Consider the following 17,446-nt stretch of genomic DNA (forward strand, 5'->3'; position numbering starts at 1 on the left):
TTTTTTTGAGACGGAGTCTCGCTCTGTCGCCCAGGCTGGAGTGCAGTGGCCGGATCTCAGCTCACTGCAAGCTCCGCCTCCCGGGTTCACGCCATTCTCCTGCCTCAGCCTCCCGAGTAGCTGGGACTACAGGCGCCCGCCAGGTCGCCCGGCTAGTTTTTTGTATTTTTAGTAGAGACGGGGTTTCACCATGTTAGCCAGGATGGTCTTGATCTCCTGACCTCGTGATCCGCCCGTCTCGGCCTCCCAAAGTGCTGGGATTACAGGCTTGAGCCACCGCGCCCGGCCGGGGACATAATCCTTTTATTATAGATACTTTAAGTAAGAGTTTTAATTGACTGTCAGTACCTCCAGATGCTATTATAGTAACATACTACTTATTTTGGAATCCATAGGCTGAATATGTTGGAAGTGAGGTGAAGCTCTAGTCTATTCATTCTAAAGTAGAGATGAAGATTCATTAGGCCAAGAGGAATTCCTGTTTACCAGAGTTTCCTAGCAGGACAACAAAATCCAGAGCCTCTCAGGGAGTTCAAAATTTGTGAGAGAATTTCAGGACCTCGAAATAGGACAGCTTCTTCACCCACCCTTAAGCCTCTTATAGAAAAGTTAGACTGCTGGAGAAGCTTTAGGATGTTAAATGATAATGCAATCTACATTTTAAAACCAAAGACTGGTCTTGATTAGTGCTCTCAGATTCAAGAGTTTTGCATTATAAATTATCTGAGACTGTTAAAAGCAAAATAAAATTCCCCGATATAAAAATTCTAGAAGAAAATGTAGGGGGGAAACACCATGACACTGGATTTGGCAATGATTTTTTGGATATGACACTAAGCATATAGGCAAAAAAAGCAAAAATAGACAAGGCAATATCAAGCTTAAAAGCTTTTGCTCAGCAAATAACACAATCAACAGAGTGAAAAGGTAACCTATGGAGTGGGAAAAATATTTGTAAATCATTTATCTGCTAAGGGCTAATATCCAGAAATATAAAGAACTTCTAAAACTCAGCAACAACAAAAGTCAAATAACCTGATTATAAAACGGAATAGGCATTTCTCTGAAGATGACATACAAGTGGCCAAAAAAGCATATGAAAAATGTTCAACATCACTAATCATCAGAGAAATGCAAATTAAAACCACAATGAGCTATCACCTCACACCCATTTGGACGGCTACTATAAAGCCACAACAACAAAATTCAGAAGATAACAAGTGCTGGTGGGGATGTGAAGAAGTTAAACCCTCGTGTGCTGTTGGTGGAATTGTAAAACGGTGCAACTACTATGGAAAAAAGTATGGGAGGCTCTCAAAAAATTAAAAATAGAATACCCATATCATCTAGCAATCCCACTTCTGGGTATATACCCCCAAATAATTGAAAGCAGTGTCTTGGAGAGATTTGCACACCCATGTTTACAGCAGCACTATTCACAATAGCCAAGAGGTAGAAGCAACACAAATGTCCACTGATGGACGTTAGACACACAAAATGTGGCATATAGATACAATGAGATACTATGCAGCCTTAAAAAGGAAGGAAATCCTGACACACGCTACAACATGGATGAGTCTCGAGGACATCATGCTAAGTTAAATAAGCTGGTCATAAAGGACAAATACTGTGTGATTCCACTTGTATGAGGTATCTAAAGTATTCAAATTCATAAAAATAGAACGTGGTTGCTAGGGGCTGGAGGGAGGGGGAAAAGGGAAGTTGTTGCTTAATGGGTATAGGGTTTTAGTTCTATAAGATGAACAAGTTCTGGAGATCTGTTTCACAACAATGTAAATATACTTAACATTACTGAGCTGTACACTTAAAATGATTAAGATGGTAAATTTTATATGTGGTTTTTTTAACCACAATTGTCTAAAAAGCAAAATAAAATATGCACATGACTTTTTCAGTTTGTTTTGCAAATGCTTTTCTCCTGCCTGTAATCACTCAATTAAATCAATTCAGTCGCTTAATAATTATTTATCAAGTGTACGCTGAAGTCAGATACTGTGCTCTGATTCTGGAAATACAGAGATGAAAAGACATTGTCCTTGGCTTCATGTAGTGGAGAAGACAGACACTTCAGCAGTCAAGACACTTTCCAACAATTCAAATATTTTCTAACAGGTGCTGGGTTTGGAATGGTGTACCTTTTTTCTGAAGGCATCTTGAAAGTAAATATTTCTTACCTTGAATTTTGTTTATGCTATTTTCTCTGCATAGATTGTTCTTCCCATTTTTCTCCTGCTCCTTCCCTCCAACTTACATTCTACCCATTCAAATTCAACCCAGAATTCAAAACCAGAATAAGTATCACTCCATTTCTAGACCATTCATGGGTTACTCCAGCTCATATTTCAGAGTTCATTTATAGGAGCAGGCTGGCTAAACTGAGATATGGTAAGCATTGAGTTTGGTCCAGATTAAAGAGGCATTAAAGTTAATGTCTGGTTAATATTTAAGATCCATGTGATTTTTTTTCTTGCTGCAGGCCCATAAGCTCATTCTGGTACAAGGGCTATAGTCTAATGTTTTAATTCAAGTTTCTGCATCTCTTCTGGATCCTTCCCTGGTAACCTACCTTGGTACCTTAGTTGAGACTTTAGGTCTTGACTTTGGAGGTCTGGACCTTGACCTTAATTCTTACAACCTTAATTCAACTTGACATTTCAACTTTGATTTATATTTGCCCCTGGACTAAAATCTGAGGTCAGACTGACCTCATTAAATAACTGAATGAAAGAACTAGGATGTATATCACACAACTTCTTCCTTTCCTGTGTTCCTATAGGATATACTGCCTAAATATAGTATTTTATCTTGTTCTCTATGACATTTATGCAAGCATAAGAACAAGTACTTTTGTATCCTTTCTCCTGATCTCTAGCATCTTTTTTTTTTTGAGACAGAGTCTCGCTCTGTCGCCCAGGCTGGAGTGCAGTGGCGGGATCTCAGCTCACTGCAAGCTCCACCTCCCAAGTTCCCGCTATTCTCCTGCCTCAGCCTCCCAAGTAGCTGGGACTACAGGCACCCGCCACCTCGCCCGGCTAGTTTTTTTGTATTTTAGTAGAGACGGGGTTTCACCATGTTAGCCAGGATGGTCTTGATCTCCTGACCTCGTGATCCACCCGTCTCGGCCTCCCAAAGTGCTGGGATTACAGGCTTGAGCCACCGCGCCCGGCCGATCTCTAGCATCTAATACAGTATTTGATGTCATTATTCTCAATGCATAGTTATAGAATTGAATTTAAAAAGAAATCACTGACCTCTTCACCATTTTTCTTCCTGCCCAAGGCATATTGTTTCGTTGCTTCAATAAATCGCACAGGAATATTATACACTCGCTTATTAAAGAATACAACTAGTGTATATGGTTGTTTGGAATCATGGCCAGAGCTTTTCCGAATAAGAAATGATCCATCCTGTTTAATTTTTTTAAAAAAAGCATAATTATGGTTAGTATTGCTTATATTTCTACAGGTTCAAAAAATCATTTTGTGAAGAACACCTATATTACATTCCAAAGGTAAATTATTTAGCTACATTATTTTTATTATTGATTAGTGCTTGTCCTCTTATTTTCTAAGAAAATAGTCCAGGAAAACATATACTCATAGAAAATCCTGAGTGAGATCAGTGCTTGCCTTTTTTTAAAAAAAGGTAATAATTAATTATTTTTAGAAACAGTCTCACTTTGTTGCCCAGGCTGGTGTGCAGTGGTGCAATCACAGCTTACTGCAGCCTGGAACTCCTGAATTCAAGCGATCCTCCCACCTCAGCCCCCTGAGTACCAGGGACTACTGGTATGCACCACCTTGCCCAGCTAAATGCTAGCTTTTTAATGTGCTAAATAAGGTTTTATGTTTATAAAATTTAGAAATATGTGAAGGGACACATTAAGATAAAATCTAGAGGACTGTCTTGAACTGGGAACCATAGCCACCGGTTGTCTATGAAACAAATGTATCAAATTCCATTCATAAGTACTGTAAGAAGAAAACAGAGATTGGGAATCAAAACTTTCAGCTGATGAAAATTCTCTCCTCAAAGAATTTATATAAGAAAAAAATCCCTAGCCGGGCATGGTGGCAGGTGCCTGTAGTTCCAGTTACTCAGGAGGCTGAGGCAGAAGAATGGCATGAACCCGGGAGGCAGAGTTTGCAATGAGCCGAGATCACGTTACTGCACTCCAGCCTGGGCAACAGAGCGAGACTCCATCAAAAAAAAAAAAAAAAAAAAAACAAAATCCCAAAACTGTAACACAGTAATTCAAATTTTATTAAACATTTTATAAAAATATTGAGAATCATAAAATAAAAAATTATGAACAAAGATGGACAAAAAGCAGAATGAAATGCAACAAGAGTTGATCAAACTCAGGAAAGAAATTGAAGAAAAAGACAAACCTATCTCAACAAAGAAAAAATTATAAGATGTCCAAGGGACGAGAGCTTCAAATGAAGATTTAAGAAATGACACTTGAAGGAAGGTGTGGAAACAACCAGAAGAGAAAATGGGATTTATTAAAATAAGTACCGTAGAATCAAAGACAGTGATGGGAATGAAAAAGTGACAAAAAAGATCCAAAATGCATGTAAACTGAGTGCTTGCAGAAGAAAAACAAAACAAGGGAACAGAACTACCCTTTAAGACTATGATCTAAGAAAACTTACTGGATATAAGAGAAAACTTAAATCTACATATTGAAAGGGCTTCTGTCTACTTGAGAAAATTGATTTGGAATTATCAATCAGAGATATATTCTGGTAAAATGATTAGACTTTAAAAAGTCTGCAGAGCCACCAGACTAAAGTATCAAATTTCATAGATGGGCAAGAAAGTCACACTGGTATCAGACTTCTCAAGAGCTTCATACAGAACAACACAATCTAGTGGAGCAACACTTTTCAAACTCAAATTAAGGATTCTATAGCCAACCAAGATTTCTTCCAACTACTAGGATATGAGAAAAGAGTTTTTTTAACTCTCTTTCTCTTTTTATTCCCCCACAGCAGTCTCACTCTTGTTGCTGAGGCTGGAGAGCAGTGGCACGATCTCGGCTCACTGCAACCTCCGCCTCCTAGGCTCAACGGATTCTCCTGCTTCCGCCTCCCGAGGAGCTGGGATTACAGGCACCCGCCATCATGCCTGGCTAATTTTTATATTTTCAGTAGAGATGACGTTTTGCCATCTTGGCCAGGCTGGTCTCGAACTCCTGACCTCAAGTGATCCACCCACCTCAGCCTCCCAAAGTGCTAGGATTACGGGCATGAGCCACCATGCCTGGCTGAGAAAACAGTTTTGAATGTGCAAGAACTCAGGGAATAATGTGAACATGGATTTTCCTTAGAATCTACTACAGGTACACTTTATCAAAGAAAGAGACGATGGTGGAAGTCAACCAAAGGACTGATGGAACACACTGATATATTTACTGGTAGAGCTAGGACTAAAACAAGGGTGAGGAAGAACAGTATGTAAATGCTATATATTCTGACAAAGTAGGGTGCAAGAAAACAAAAACAAATGGGAGGAGAAGAGAGAAAGAAAAAGTCGCACTTTAATCTTGAATTGTCCAAGCTGTCCCTGGTGTTCCTACATGACTGAAGTTGGGCTCTCCAAACATTTACTTCCAGGTATTTTTTGTTTGTTGCTTGTTTGTTTGTTTGCCATCTTGACTCAAATTTTAAATCCTGCACATTGATCCAAAATAGCCTGTCACTGTTCACTCCTCAGTGGAGCTCATGCAGCACCAAGCCTTCCACAGACCTCCTCTGGAACTTTCTTCTCTCGCACTGTTTGGAGGGCAGTGGAGGCTGTGGGTCCTTGCAGAGATGAAAGGGCAAGTAGAAATGAGATGGAGGAACTTGAAAGAGAGGAGGGGATAGCAGTTTCCTTGTATCTATACTTGTTGCAATTATTTAATTAGCCTATCATAAGGTTAACAACTGTGTCTATTACAGGCTGAGGGCAAAACGTATGATTTAAAAATGATCAGACCTTGGCGGGGCACGGTGGCTCACGCCTGTAATCCCAGCACTTTGGGAGGCCTAGGCCGCCGGGCGGATCACCTGAGGTCAGGAGTTCAAGAGCAGCCTGGCCAACATGGTGAAACCTCATCTCTACTAAAAATATAAAAATTAGCCGGGCATGGGGGCACTCACATGTAATCCCAGCTACTTAGGAGACTGAGGCATGAGAATCACTTGAACCCGGGAGGCAGAGGTTGCAGTGAGCCGAGATCGAGCCACTGCACTTCAGTGAAACTGTGTCTCAAAACAAATAAATAAATAAAATAAAAATAATAAATAGTAAAAATGATCAGACCTTGTTTGATCTGTGCAATGCCTCTTCAGCAGACTTTCGGTCACAGTCACCAGCATACCATGGCTTGCAGAGAACACCAGCTTCCTGTGAAATGGAGGGCACAGATCAGCATGGGCTGGTGCCTACTTAACTCTAATTTCTGTGTACTAGAAGCAAAGACCCATTTGCATTATGAAGACAGGCCTCTATATTTAGACCAGTAATTTTAAGATGAATTTTATTTTTCCTTTGATTAAACGCAAAGATTATACTATTAACTTGTTTTTTTTTTTTTTTTTATTTTTTCATTTGGCCTTAGCTAGGTTCCTGAATTACTTCTTTCTTTCTCCTAAATAAGTAATAATCCCCCTTTCCATTGTGTTCTTATTGCTCTTACTTTGTGGAGTGCTTTGTAATTTCCAAAGCATAAATACCATCGTATTTGATTCTTGCAAGAAAGGATATATGCCTTCTTTGAAGGCAAGAAGGACACATGCTATCATCCATATTTTACATTTTACATATATTTTATGGAAACGTAGAAAGACTTGCCCAAAGGCACACAGAGTCCTTTCTCTGTCCCTTTTTAAACTGTGCTGTCTTGTATGTGATTTAATATCATCAGCCTCTACAGATCTATTTGGAGGAAATTACAAAGTTTAAATAAAATCTATGTGAGAGGAAGGACAATGAAAACAACACATTTCCTTGCTAGTTTTGAGGAAACATTAACTGGAGCAATGTCTTAGTCATTGAAAAAAAACAACAACTGGGTATTCCATCCCTATTACCAAATGACAGTTCACATAATGATGTAAAATACAGTCTCTGTTCTCAAGGTTCACTCCAAATGCCCTCTTCTCAGAAGACATGCTCTTTCCTGCAGTTTCCTGGTAACAATTTACTAAGATCAAGAGTTCATTTCATACCTGTTCTGAAATGGTGGAATTAGATGAAAAACTGGGTACGGGCCCATCCACAGTTGGGTTTCCCCCTTCTGTAAATCCTGAAAGGGATCAGAAAAGTCCTTCAATTAATCTTCATATTTATTGAAGTCTTTCTATGGCTACACCCTAACACTGTGCTAGGTGCTGCTGGGGACACATGTACCAAAAAAAAATTCTTAAGGCAATGGTTCCAAAAGTGTGGCCCAAGGACCCCTGGAAATCCCGACAGTCCTTTCAGGGGGTTCAAGAGGTCTTTTCTTTTCCAATTACCTATCACTGTGAAACCCAATTTTCTTCATGTAGTTCCACCAGAAAAACATTGCAACAGATTAAATGTAGAAACAGAGATGAGAATCCAGCAGTCTCTGTTACGTTGCAGTAACATACAGTAAAGAGATTTACAAAATGTAAACTAATGCCACTCTTTTCTCTAAATTGTTTTGTTTGTAAAATATATTTTCATAAAATGTTATTTATGTTAACATGTAATGAGTTTAATATTATTTTTAAATGGATTAATAAATGTTTTAAATGTCTCCGTTTTAATTCTTAAAATACTAGGTATCAATAGAAACATGTAAACCAAAGCTCTGTGGGTCTACAATTATTTTGAGAGTATTAAAGTGGTTCCGAGACCAAAATGTTTGAGAATTGCTATCTTCAGGCATCAGCTCCCGCAGAGAGTTTACAGTCTAAATGTGGAAACATGTGAAATACAGAAAACTTATCTGCATTCATTCGTTCATTCATTCACTCTTGTTTCTCTGCCATGAATCAAAGGCGTTGGGGATATACAGCAGTTAACAAAACAGCAAAATGCCCTGCTCTCCTGGAACTTAGATTTTAATGGATTGAGATGGGCAATAAAGACATAAATAAATATATATATATGTGTGTGTGTATATATATATAATATTAGAGGGTCATAAATGCTATGAAGAAAAATCAGGAGAGTAAGACCTCACTGAGGGAATAGTTGGGTGAGATCTGCAGGTGGAGAGGGAGGAGGCAGTGGACATCCCAGAAAAGAATGTCCCAGGTAGAGGGAGCTGTGAACGCAAGGCCTGGCATATCTGAGGAATAGCAAGAGTGCCACTGTGCCTGGAGTACAGTAAGAAAAAGGGAGAAGAATAAGAGATACAGTCAGACAGGAGGCAATGAAGGGACCAGATTTATAGGACTTGGTGGACCCTTAACATGAGTCCAGAGCTATAATGAATATGATAAAGGAAGCTTTCGGAGGGTTTTGAACAGGGGAGTAACATGATCTGCCTGTCTTTTAACAGGGTCATTCCGGCTGCTGGGCTGGAAACAGAGGGTGGCAAGAGCAGAGTGGGGGAGGCCAGTTCGGTGTTCTTGCAGGAGATGACAGTGGCTTGGACAGATCACACGGTGGAAGTAGTGAGAGTGGTTGGATTCTGGATCTATTTTGAAGGAATAGCTGGAAGGTGTGTGAAGAAGACAAATGAGAAGTCAAGGGTGACTCTCAAGGTTTTTGACAAGAGCAACCAGAGTTGTCCTTTATTAAGATGGGGAAGTCTGCAGGAGAAAGAGTTCTGGATGAACTAAGTGCTTCAGATAATAGTGCCCTGGATGTTCAGAGAAGGCAGCCAACATTGTAAGAGGAGGGGCAGTAAGGTCTTGGCAGGCCCAACAAAGATGGGCCAAAAGGAAGGGTGTATTCTAATAGGAGGGACAGTACTCCCAGCTGAGGGCAGCAAAGGTGAGTGAGCGGACAGACTTTCCCTATGCACAGTGCAGGGCGGTTGGTGGTTTCTGCAGTTCTGGCAGTTGGAAGAGTACCCATGGCTAGTATTTTCTCACACCCCAATGTGCCAGGCCTATTCTGTTTTCAGCATGTGCGCACCTCATCCTTTCACCAGCTCTTTGTGGAAGGAGCTATTATGCCCATTTTACAGAAGAGGCCTTCTCAGACCACCCTGTCTGCAGCAGCAGCCCCCCCCTGCCTCCATTACTCTCTGCCACCCACCCCTGCTGCTGTGCTGTAGTTTTCTGTATAGCACTTTTAGCATTTACCTGATATGATATTATTTGTGTGTTTATTTTTACTATCTGTCTCCTTCAATAGAACATAAGCTTCATGAGAACAGGGTCTTTATTTGTTTCGTTCATCCTTGTATCTCCTGTGCCTAGAACAGTGCCTGGCACATGGCATATGGTCACTAACAACTGAATGAATGACTTGGGTTGAAAAACAGTAAAAGGTATAATAAAGATTTTTAAATAATGAAAATAAATTTCTGTAGTCAAATCATTTTCACTTTGTGTTGTCAGAATTAAAAAAAAAACTAGTAAAGGTTTCATTTATTGAAGATGAATATTATTAAAAATCTAAAAGGCCAATTTATGTTTAGTAAAAAATGCATATAAATGTTTTGCATGTGGACAGTTACTGTTTATTTAAATGGATTTAAGCTTGATTATTTTGGAATATATGCCAAATTATGTACGTAAAGCAGAGCTTTTTTCTTCCTTTTTTCCCACATTGAGTTGAAGGCAAATTAAGGTTTGGGCAGTTACGATCTGTGAGCCTGACTTATCCAATTCATACATTTTTAGGGTGATGTTTGCCTTAGGAAAATTATCCAGATATTTGCCGTATCCTCTTTTTAGGGTACCTTTTGTAGATACGTTTTGTGATCTTTAAAATGTATTTTAGACTTAATTTAAATGGGTATTATTTGTTTAGAACCAAACACTATAGCTGGTGCTTCCCATATGTTATTTTACTTGATCTTATTATTTTGAAAACAGTTGTATTGTTTTTGTAAAAAAAAAAAAAAAAAAAGTTAAAAAAGGATGCATGACCAGTAAAATATTAAATCGCTACTAAAAAAAGTAAAAATTGCCTCAAATATATTTACTTTTCAAAACAACTCTGTGAAATAAACATTCTTGGCCCCATTTTACAGGAAAGGAAACAAGTAGGAGAAGATGCCAGGATAACACAGCTGGAAGTGACAGTGCTGTGTTAGAACCAGGCCAATCGGACTCTAAGATCCAGCCTCGACCACTCCCTGATACACTACACGGCTTCGTTGTACTTACTTGGCAGAGGTATGGGTTTTTGGTGGAGTTGTCTGCAAGGAAGAATTTCAGATAATTAAAGGACAAAGCACAATATGAGTAAGTTTGACTTTTTGTTTACACTGATGATGCTGTGAACAGGCACATCACAAATAAATCAATACAAATGGCCAATAAAATATATCTAAAGATAGAAGAGGCACCAGAATCTTAAAGATAAGTAAGACTCTTAGTTTTGAAAAAGGAGGAAATCATGACTAAAGTATTGTATTTTAGTCAAGTTCAATAATTAACCCAATTAGTAGGTCTCTGCAACTCTACACAGTTATTTTAAAGTTGCTTAACACCTTTTAACATGTAATTGCAAAACAATGAAATGTTGGATTTTTACCTAGCACTACAAGTCAGTGTCACTGTGCAGTGAAACAATGCACATGTTAATTCCTGCAGCAACAAGAGGAAACCGATCTTTAAAGGAAAGCATTCTTACTTCTGGGCGGGAGGAAACACTGGTGACTGCACAGCTTCTTGTCTGTGACTTGACCCTCGGTGACGTTCAGCAGGTATAGGTTTTTCTGAATCAGGAAAATTATCATATTAGGATTAGAGTGAAATGTCTATCCTCATCCCAAAACCCAGCAACATTAGCTGAGAAGAACCAAATTTGATCAGAAGTCTTCTCAGGAACATGTCTTTTACTGGGATGTCATGATCTGTGCACTTGCCAGTCTGCTGAGGTAGTTGTGCTACTAGGACCAGGACTCACTCCCAGCAGTGTTACAGGTACATCCTACCACCTCTGCGTTCATCCACTGGCAATGTACATACAGACTGAACCCACAGGCCCTGAAACTTTAAGTATGTGAGTATAGGTGGAAGCCAGAAGATGAGAACATTTTAGCCACCCTCTAAACAACTCACCCTCTACTTTCCATGTGGCCTCCACACAGGTGGAGATAACACCCTGGTGGGTCTTGATTAGTCATAAGACGTGGTATACGCAGTGTGTTACTGATAAGAGGCACACTACTGAGTTCACAAATGATCTCTTTTTGCAAAATTAATTGGATCAAATTCAAGGTTACCCTATAATAATGTAAATCTCACTTGCATTTCACTGTGTTTTCCTGAGCAGAAGAGGAAAGGGTGGGAAATGGGCATAAACCTGAAGTGTAAGAAATTTATGTTGAAGCCCATGGTGAACTCTACTGCTGAACCATTCATAAATGTGATCATAAATTATTTTAATACTTTACTCTCCCTCAAATTTGTCCTTGGGGGGTAGGTTGTGTTAAAATCTTGGTATGTTCATGTGTGAGTCTCTGCATGGAAGAAAAGTCTGAGAACTACAGAAACACCAAAGAAATAAAAGTAGTAAGAACTCAAAGATTCAAATAAATGGTAGAAAAGACGTCAGGGTTTCTTCCCATTCAGTGGTGCACTAAAGCTTGGAAACCTTGAACCTCTGAAGATTGTATTTTGAATTTGTGGCAACTTACTTTAAACCTCTACGTTAGAGGTTTTCTCATGACGTTAAAACTTGGTAATTTCAGAAGGAGAAACAATGAACACCTTAGGTCTTGCCAGCCTATAAGCTTTGACCACACCTGCTTTGCCTCTGCCATCCTGAATCCTTCCTAGACTAGTAGAGGCCACTCCCTCGCTTTGCATTTGGATAGCAATTGCCTATGCTCTTGAAATAAATAACAAAGGAGGGGGCATGCCTGGCAGGCTCCTGTACTGGGAGCCCTTTGAGAATGAGGACACCTAAGCAGCAGGGGACATGCCATGGGCCCCGCTTCTCTCCTGGGTTTTGGAGGCTCTTGTAGCCAAGAAGTCTGCACAGGGTCGTACTTACTTCCTACAGATGCTCAGAGCCCCTGAGATCACTATCACTCCACAACCCGGACTCAGCAAGTCTGAGAGGCTGCAAGGAATGGGAGGACAGAAAAGACAAAAGCCTCAAAGGGAAGGCAGAAGAAAGCAATATGGCAGAAAAGGGGTGATGCCTCAGAAATAGCCTAGGGAAGCAAGATGTGGGAGACAGGATGAAAAAACCTAATGGCATCATTAAAGCAGAGAAGTGAGTTGTAGTGCACGCTCAGAAAAGATCTACTGTCCATCATCGGAGAAATGAGAGCGCTTTATGTAGATATACACACATTAACTCAGGGAATGGGAGAATACTCACTACATTTTTAACGCAGGGTATCTTCAAGTATGGAATTAAATGGGTACAGGGCAGGAACTTCTATATAATGTTTTAAGTGTTGATATTATAGATTATTCTTCTATTTTTTCATGGTAATTTCCAAACACAATTTTTTTTAACATGGGCAGTTTCTAAAAATATATATAAGATTTTTGAGTGATGATAAACGAAGAAATTCTAAATTACTCAAGAGGCTGAGGCAGAAAGACAGCTTGAGCCCAGGAATTTGAGACTGCAGTGAGCTAAAATTATGCACCACTGCACTCCAGTCTGGGCTACAAAGCGAGACCCTAACTCAAAAAAAAAAAAAAAAAAAAAAAGGAAGAAAAGCAATTGAAGATATACTAAGAAGACAGATATTTGAACTTTGAAAACATTATCTTGAAAACTTAGCAAAAGAATTTGTTCAAATAAACAGATTTTTAAAATTTTCATTACTTTAAGTAAACTATTAGTTCTAAAACATGTGAATGACTCTACATTAGTTTTCAAATCTATGTAAGGTCCTAGCACTATTTCCTGGCAAGTCATACCTGTCTGCCAACAGGCAGGTTTTTGCATGCATTCTGTAGCCTACTCTAAAGATGCTAAGGTTCTGAGCTAGTTTTGCTGTTCAGTACTCATTATGAAAACTATTTTGTTTGGAAAATTGAGTTTCATGTTACAATTGCCCCCAAAATAATGGAATAAATGTGTATATACAAATCCTTAATTAAAATAACTTTTAGAGGATGTGGCTCATCCTTCAAAATAATAGATTTTACCTTCACAAACACTTGAAGCATTCTGTTGAGAGGCAACTGGAGTCTATGTAAAAGACAAAAAGGCAAAAGGATATTCAATATAGCAGAATGTGGAAATAAATGTCAGAGCAATATTATTAAAATAAATATTTTGGGAGCATCTTTTCTTTGATGCATTGCTATTCTTTCAATCACAGTAAAAATTACAAATCCACAGTCCCTAGCCCAACCTTTGCATTAAGCAACAAACAGCTGCAAGTGTCTTAGGAAGGAGCAATGTCACTGCGGTGCAGAAACCTCCCTGCTTTGTCAACAGGGTGGATGGAAACCATGACCCCCCAGCAGCTGCCACATAGTAGCCCAGGTACAGCAGGCATCTGACATCTGCTTTGGTCTCATGACCCCACCTTCCGTGTGTTTGCTAAATGATTGTAAATGTCAGGCTTCACAGTAGGGACTAGGTCCAGGTGGGCTCCCTTACGTAGTGTCGTGGCCCAGGTTCACCATGTTCTGGCCAGAATCTGAGTTTAGTGAGGCCTATGTGTGCCTCGCACAAAGGTCTACCATGAACTGTGGTGGGGAGTGGACACAGGGGCTTCCTGTGGGGAGGGCAGGGAACCTGGCTGCCCCTCTGATCTGCTGCGCACACTCAGTGAAGCTGCCGGGATCAAGTGAGGATGAGCTCCTTCTATGCCCCAGGGAGGGGCATCCTCCCTGGCTACCTGAGGATCTGAAGCTTCTCTTGGTCTGCTTGGGCAACAACTTCAGTTGCTAAGATTGCTGTGTGCACCATAGCTGGAAGCATTTTCAACTTTAAATAAATGGATAAGAATAAACACTGCAGGAAATATGAAGCACTTTTAAATGCAAAATTAACTTACTGTCTTCAGTGGTGTCATTGGTTTTTTCCTGGGGAATAAAAAGAGATGAGCTTTGTTAAAACATAATGAGACAAAATGGAGCTATTTACCATTATTTTAGTCTCAAATGTAAGCTAGAATTATGAAAGCGATACGAGTGTGTAGAAGACTATCCTTGCAAGGTGGAAAGGGATGGAAGTGGGATTTAGTTATGATCCTCCTAGGCTCAGACAGAGTCTGCTGACAGATGGGGAAGGGGTCAACTGGGGATAAAGTAGGGCACCAGTTGCCAGGGAATCGGCAGAACTAGACTCTTGCACCAGTTGCACTAATTACTCGGCGGGTGACCTTGGGCCTCTTTGTCTTGGGTGTGAGGTTAGATTCCTCACCTGTGAATTGAGGACTGGGATCAGTATTTTCAGTGTTTCTGTGGAGCCCCCTCTTCCCCAACAGCTCCCTGTAGGGGTTACTGTCCAGGACAGAGGGTAGAGGTAAGAGAGTGGTTCAGCAGGTGAGGTTGCAGCCACGCTTGCCCGCTCCAGCTTCCCCCCTGTCTCTAGGGACTATTCTCTGCTGGTCTTCTGTGCAGGCTTTCTTTCAGAGAGATCCAAGACCAAAACAAGTTTGAAAACCACTGATGTGTGGTCCTGAAGGTACTTGCCTGCACTAACATTCTAGTTTGCAAAATGATTCAGGTTCTGGAGCTTCTGAAAGTCGGGGTGTCTTGTGGAACACTGTAAGTCAATGAACTCAAGATTCCAATAGAGACTGGAGTCTAATATTGATAAGGTTGTATGCTCCTTTTCTGTGTGTTAAATTTCTTAATTAAAAAACCCTCACCATGTCTCTCTCTTGCTTTGTTTTTGGCTGAGAGCTGAAGTGTGGGGGAAGAACACAAGAATTCCTGAGCACCTGTAAGATGCCTGGCACTGGGTTAGGCTCCTCACTTGTTATTTAAACCTTACAGTGACATTTTAAGCTGAGGAAACTGAGGCTCAGAGAGACTAAGTAACTTGCGCAAAGTCATACAGCTGAACTAAGAGAGACGTGTGCAGAGTTTTGGTTAACAAACTTTCAACATGGAGGCTTTCTTTGGTTTACACAGAGGCAGAAATAAGATTAGAGCCATGCAGGCCAGATTTAGACATATTTAAATTTGCTTTCCAAATAACCTGTTGAGCCAACATAATTTTATGGGGTGATGTTTGTAATATTAACACATGACAATCCTCACCTGACTGTTTACAAAGCCCTTCTAAATTCAATAAGAAAGAATGACTGTCACTTTCGAGAGGAACCTCAGTGGTATGGGTTTGATGGAGCGCCCTGGTCTGACCAGCACATGGTATATATCTACACACTTATTTGTAGACGGTAAAACTGAGGAGTAGAAAGTAAAGACAAAATCTGCTAGAGACTCTAAAAATGATTCAGATGCTGGAGCTTCTGAAAGTCGGGGTGTCTTGTGAAACATTGTAAGTTAGTGAACTCAAGACTTAACTAAACTTCACAGGAGGAAATACTCCTTTATTTATTTATTTATTTATTTATTTGAGATGGAGTCTTGCTCTGTTGCCCAGGCTGGAGTGTGGTGCTACAATCTCAGCTCACTGCAACCTGCAGAGGTTCAAGTGATCCTTCCGCCTCAGCCTCCCAAGTAGCTGGGATTACAGGTGTGTGCCACCATGCCTGGCTGATTTTTGTATTTTTAGTAGAGACGGGGTTTTGCCATGTTGGCCAGGCCAGTCTTGAACTCCTGGCCTCAAGTGAGCTGCCCACCTCGGCCTCCCAAAGTGCTGGGATGACAGGCCTGAGCCATCACACCTGGCTCGTTCGATGTTAGCAGGGCTCCTTACTCTTGGTCCAAGTTGCAGCCTGCCATGGGGAGAACTTCTAATGAAGTCAACAGGGCAGTGGGGTATCACCAGCCTCATTCCCCAGATCTCAAAAGCTGCTTCCTGCAACAGGTACTTACCCGGCCCGTGGCAACGGGGATGGCGCAGCTGGTGAAGGTGACTTGGTTTCCCAGGCCCCACTGTTTCGACCTGCACAAACATATACACTACTCAGTCCCCAAGTCCTGAACCAGGGGCTGATGGTCACAGTGAGGCTGGCCTTTCTGGCAGGCTCAGAAATATTCGCACATATTGTGTTGCGTTCAGGTAAGCACTATAGGTAGTTATATGGAAGCTATTAAGGAAAACCTGTGGGCAAAGGTGATGACACATTTTAAAAGTGTCAGTGTATAAACTCAGAACTGGGATGGGGATTAGGGACTCCACCTTAACATTTCTAAAGGACCTTCCCCTTCCCCGCACCACCCTCCACCCCCTGCCCCATGGGGCAAGTCCTGAGCCCACTGATTCTGAGAACTCAGTGAGGACACCCACAGAGGTCCTTGAGGAAGGGAGCCAACAGCTCGCACCTGCATCTGCACACTGCACAAATGTGCACGGCAGAGGTGCCCAGAGAAAGCAGTTCCAACCTACCACTCCTGACACAGACCTCAGACACTGCTCCCTTATAAGCACACTTAAATACGGGAGATGCCTCTAACTTCACATTTGGAGGATATTTACTCATTCATCTCTGAGTTCTCAGGGCCTTTGCCCACAGGTTTTCCTTAATGGACAAATTGAGACAAGTGCAGGCTGCTGCCCAAATCTCATCTTCTCAAGTCATAGAAGGGACCTGAAGGGTCTTGTCCCCTGCACCCAACCTCCCTTCCTGTACCTGAAGATAGATGCCAGACAATCGTTATGGGGGAGGAAGTGAGAGAGAGGCAGGATGGATCTTCACTGTGGGACAGTGGGACAGAGGGCAGGCCAGGAGGGGAGAGGCCAGAACTGAGCCAGTCCCCTCAGCATCCCCTGGCTGCCTCAGACATGTTGCTCACCTGCTTGGACACCATTGCTCAGTGAGACCAAGGGGGCTCTTCATGAGGCTCTTCATTAATTTAACTGAATAAATGTTTTGTTAAGAATTTACTACACATATAAGTCCACAATTCCCCCCACTTTTTTTTTCTGGGTCTTGTTCTCTCACCCAGGCTGGAGTGCAGTGGGGTGATCACAGATTACTGGAGGCTTCAAACTCCTGGACTCAAGTGATCCTCCCCACTAAGCCTCCTGAGTAGCTGGGACTACAGGCATGCACCACCACATCTGGCTAATTTTTTATCAAGATGAGATTTTGCCATGTTGCCCAAGCTGGCCTTGAACTCCTGGACTCAAACCATCTACCTGCCTTGGTCTCCCAAAGTGCTGGGATTACAGGCGTGAGCCAGGGTGCCCGGCCTTCAATTCCTAATGGACTTACAGGGCA

At 41.1% G+C, this 17,446-nt stretch overlaps 1 protein-coding gene across 2 annotated transcripts in view; it reads right to left on the bottom strand.

Moving 5' to 3' along the window:
- Positions 1-17,446, bottom strand: part of BLNK (B cell linker) — an 84,294-nt gene that overhangs the window by 2,464 nt on the left and 64,384 nt on the right. For both annotated transcript variants that reach the window (XM_017879915.1, XM_017879924.1), the window contains exons 9-16: positions 16,098-16,167; positions 14,144-14,171; positions 13,284-13,326; positions 10,798-10,882; positions 10,329-10,360; positions 7,242-7,318; positions 6,334-6,417; positions 3,273-3,428 (exon numbers count right to left, since the gene is read on the bottom strand). In XM_017879915.1, coding sequence (XP_017735404.1) covers positions 3,273-3,428; positions 6,334-6,417; positions 7,242-7,318; positions 10,329-10,360; positions 10,798-10,882; positions 13,284-13,326; positions 14,144-14,171; positions 16,098-16,167 — 575 coding nt within the window. The remainder of the gene's footprint in view (positions 1-3,272; positions 3,429-6,333; positions 6,418-7,241; positions 7,319-10,328; positions 10,361-10,797; positions 10,883-13,283; positions 13,327-14,143; positions 14,172-16,097; positions 16,168-17,446) is intronic.

This window comes from Rhinopithecus bieti, unplaced genomic scaffold (assembly GCF_001698545.2).
Source record: "Rhinopithecus bieti isolate Rb0 unplaced genomic scaffold, ASM169854v2 scaffold_425, whole genome shotgun sequence".
In the NCBI taxonomy this organism is placed as follows: Eukaryota; Metazoa; Chordata; class Mammalia; order Primates; family Cercopithecidae; genus Rhinopithecus; species Rhinopithecus bieti.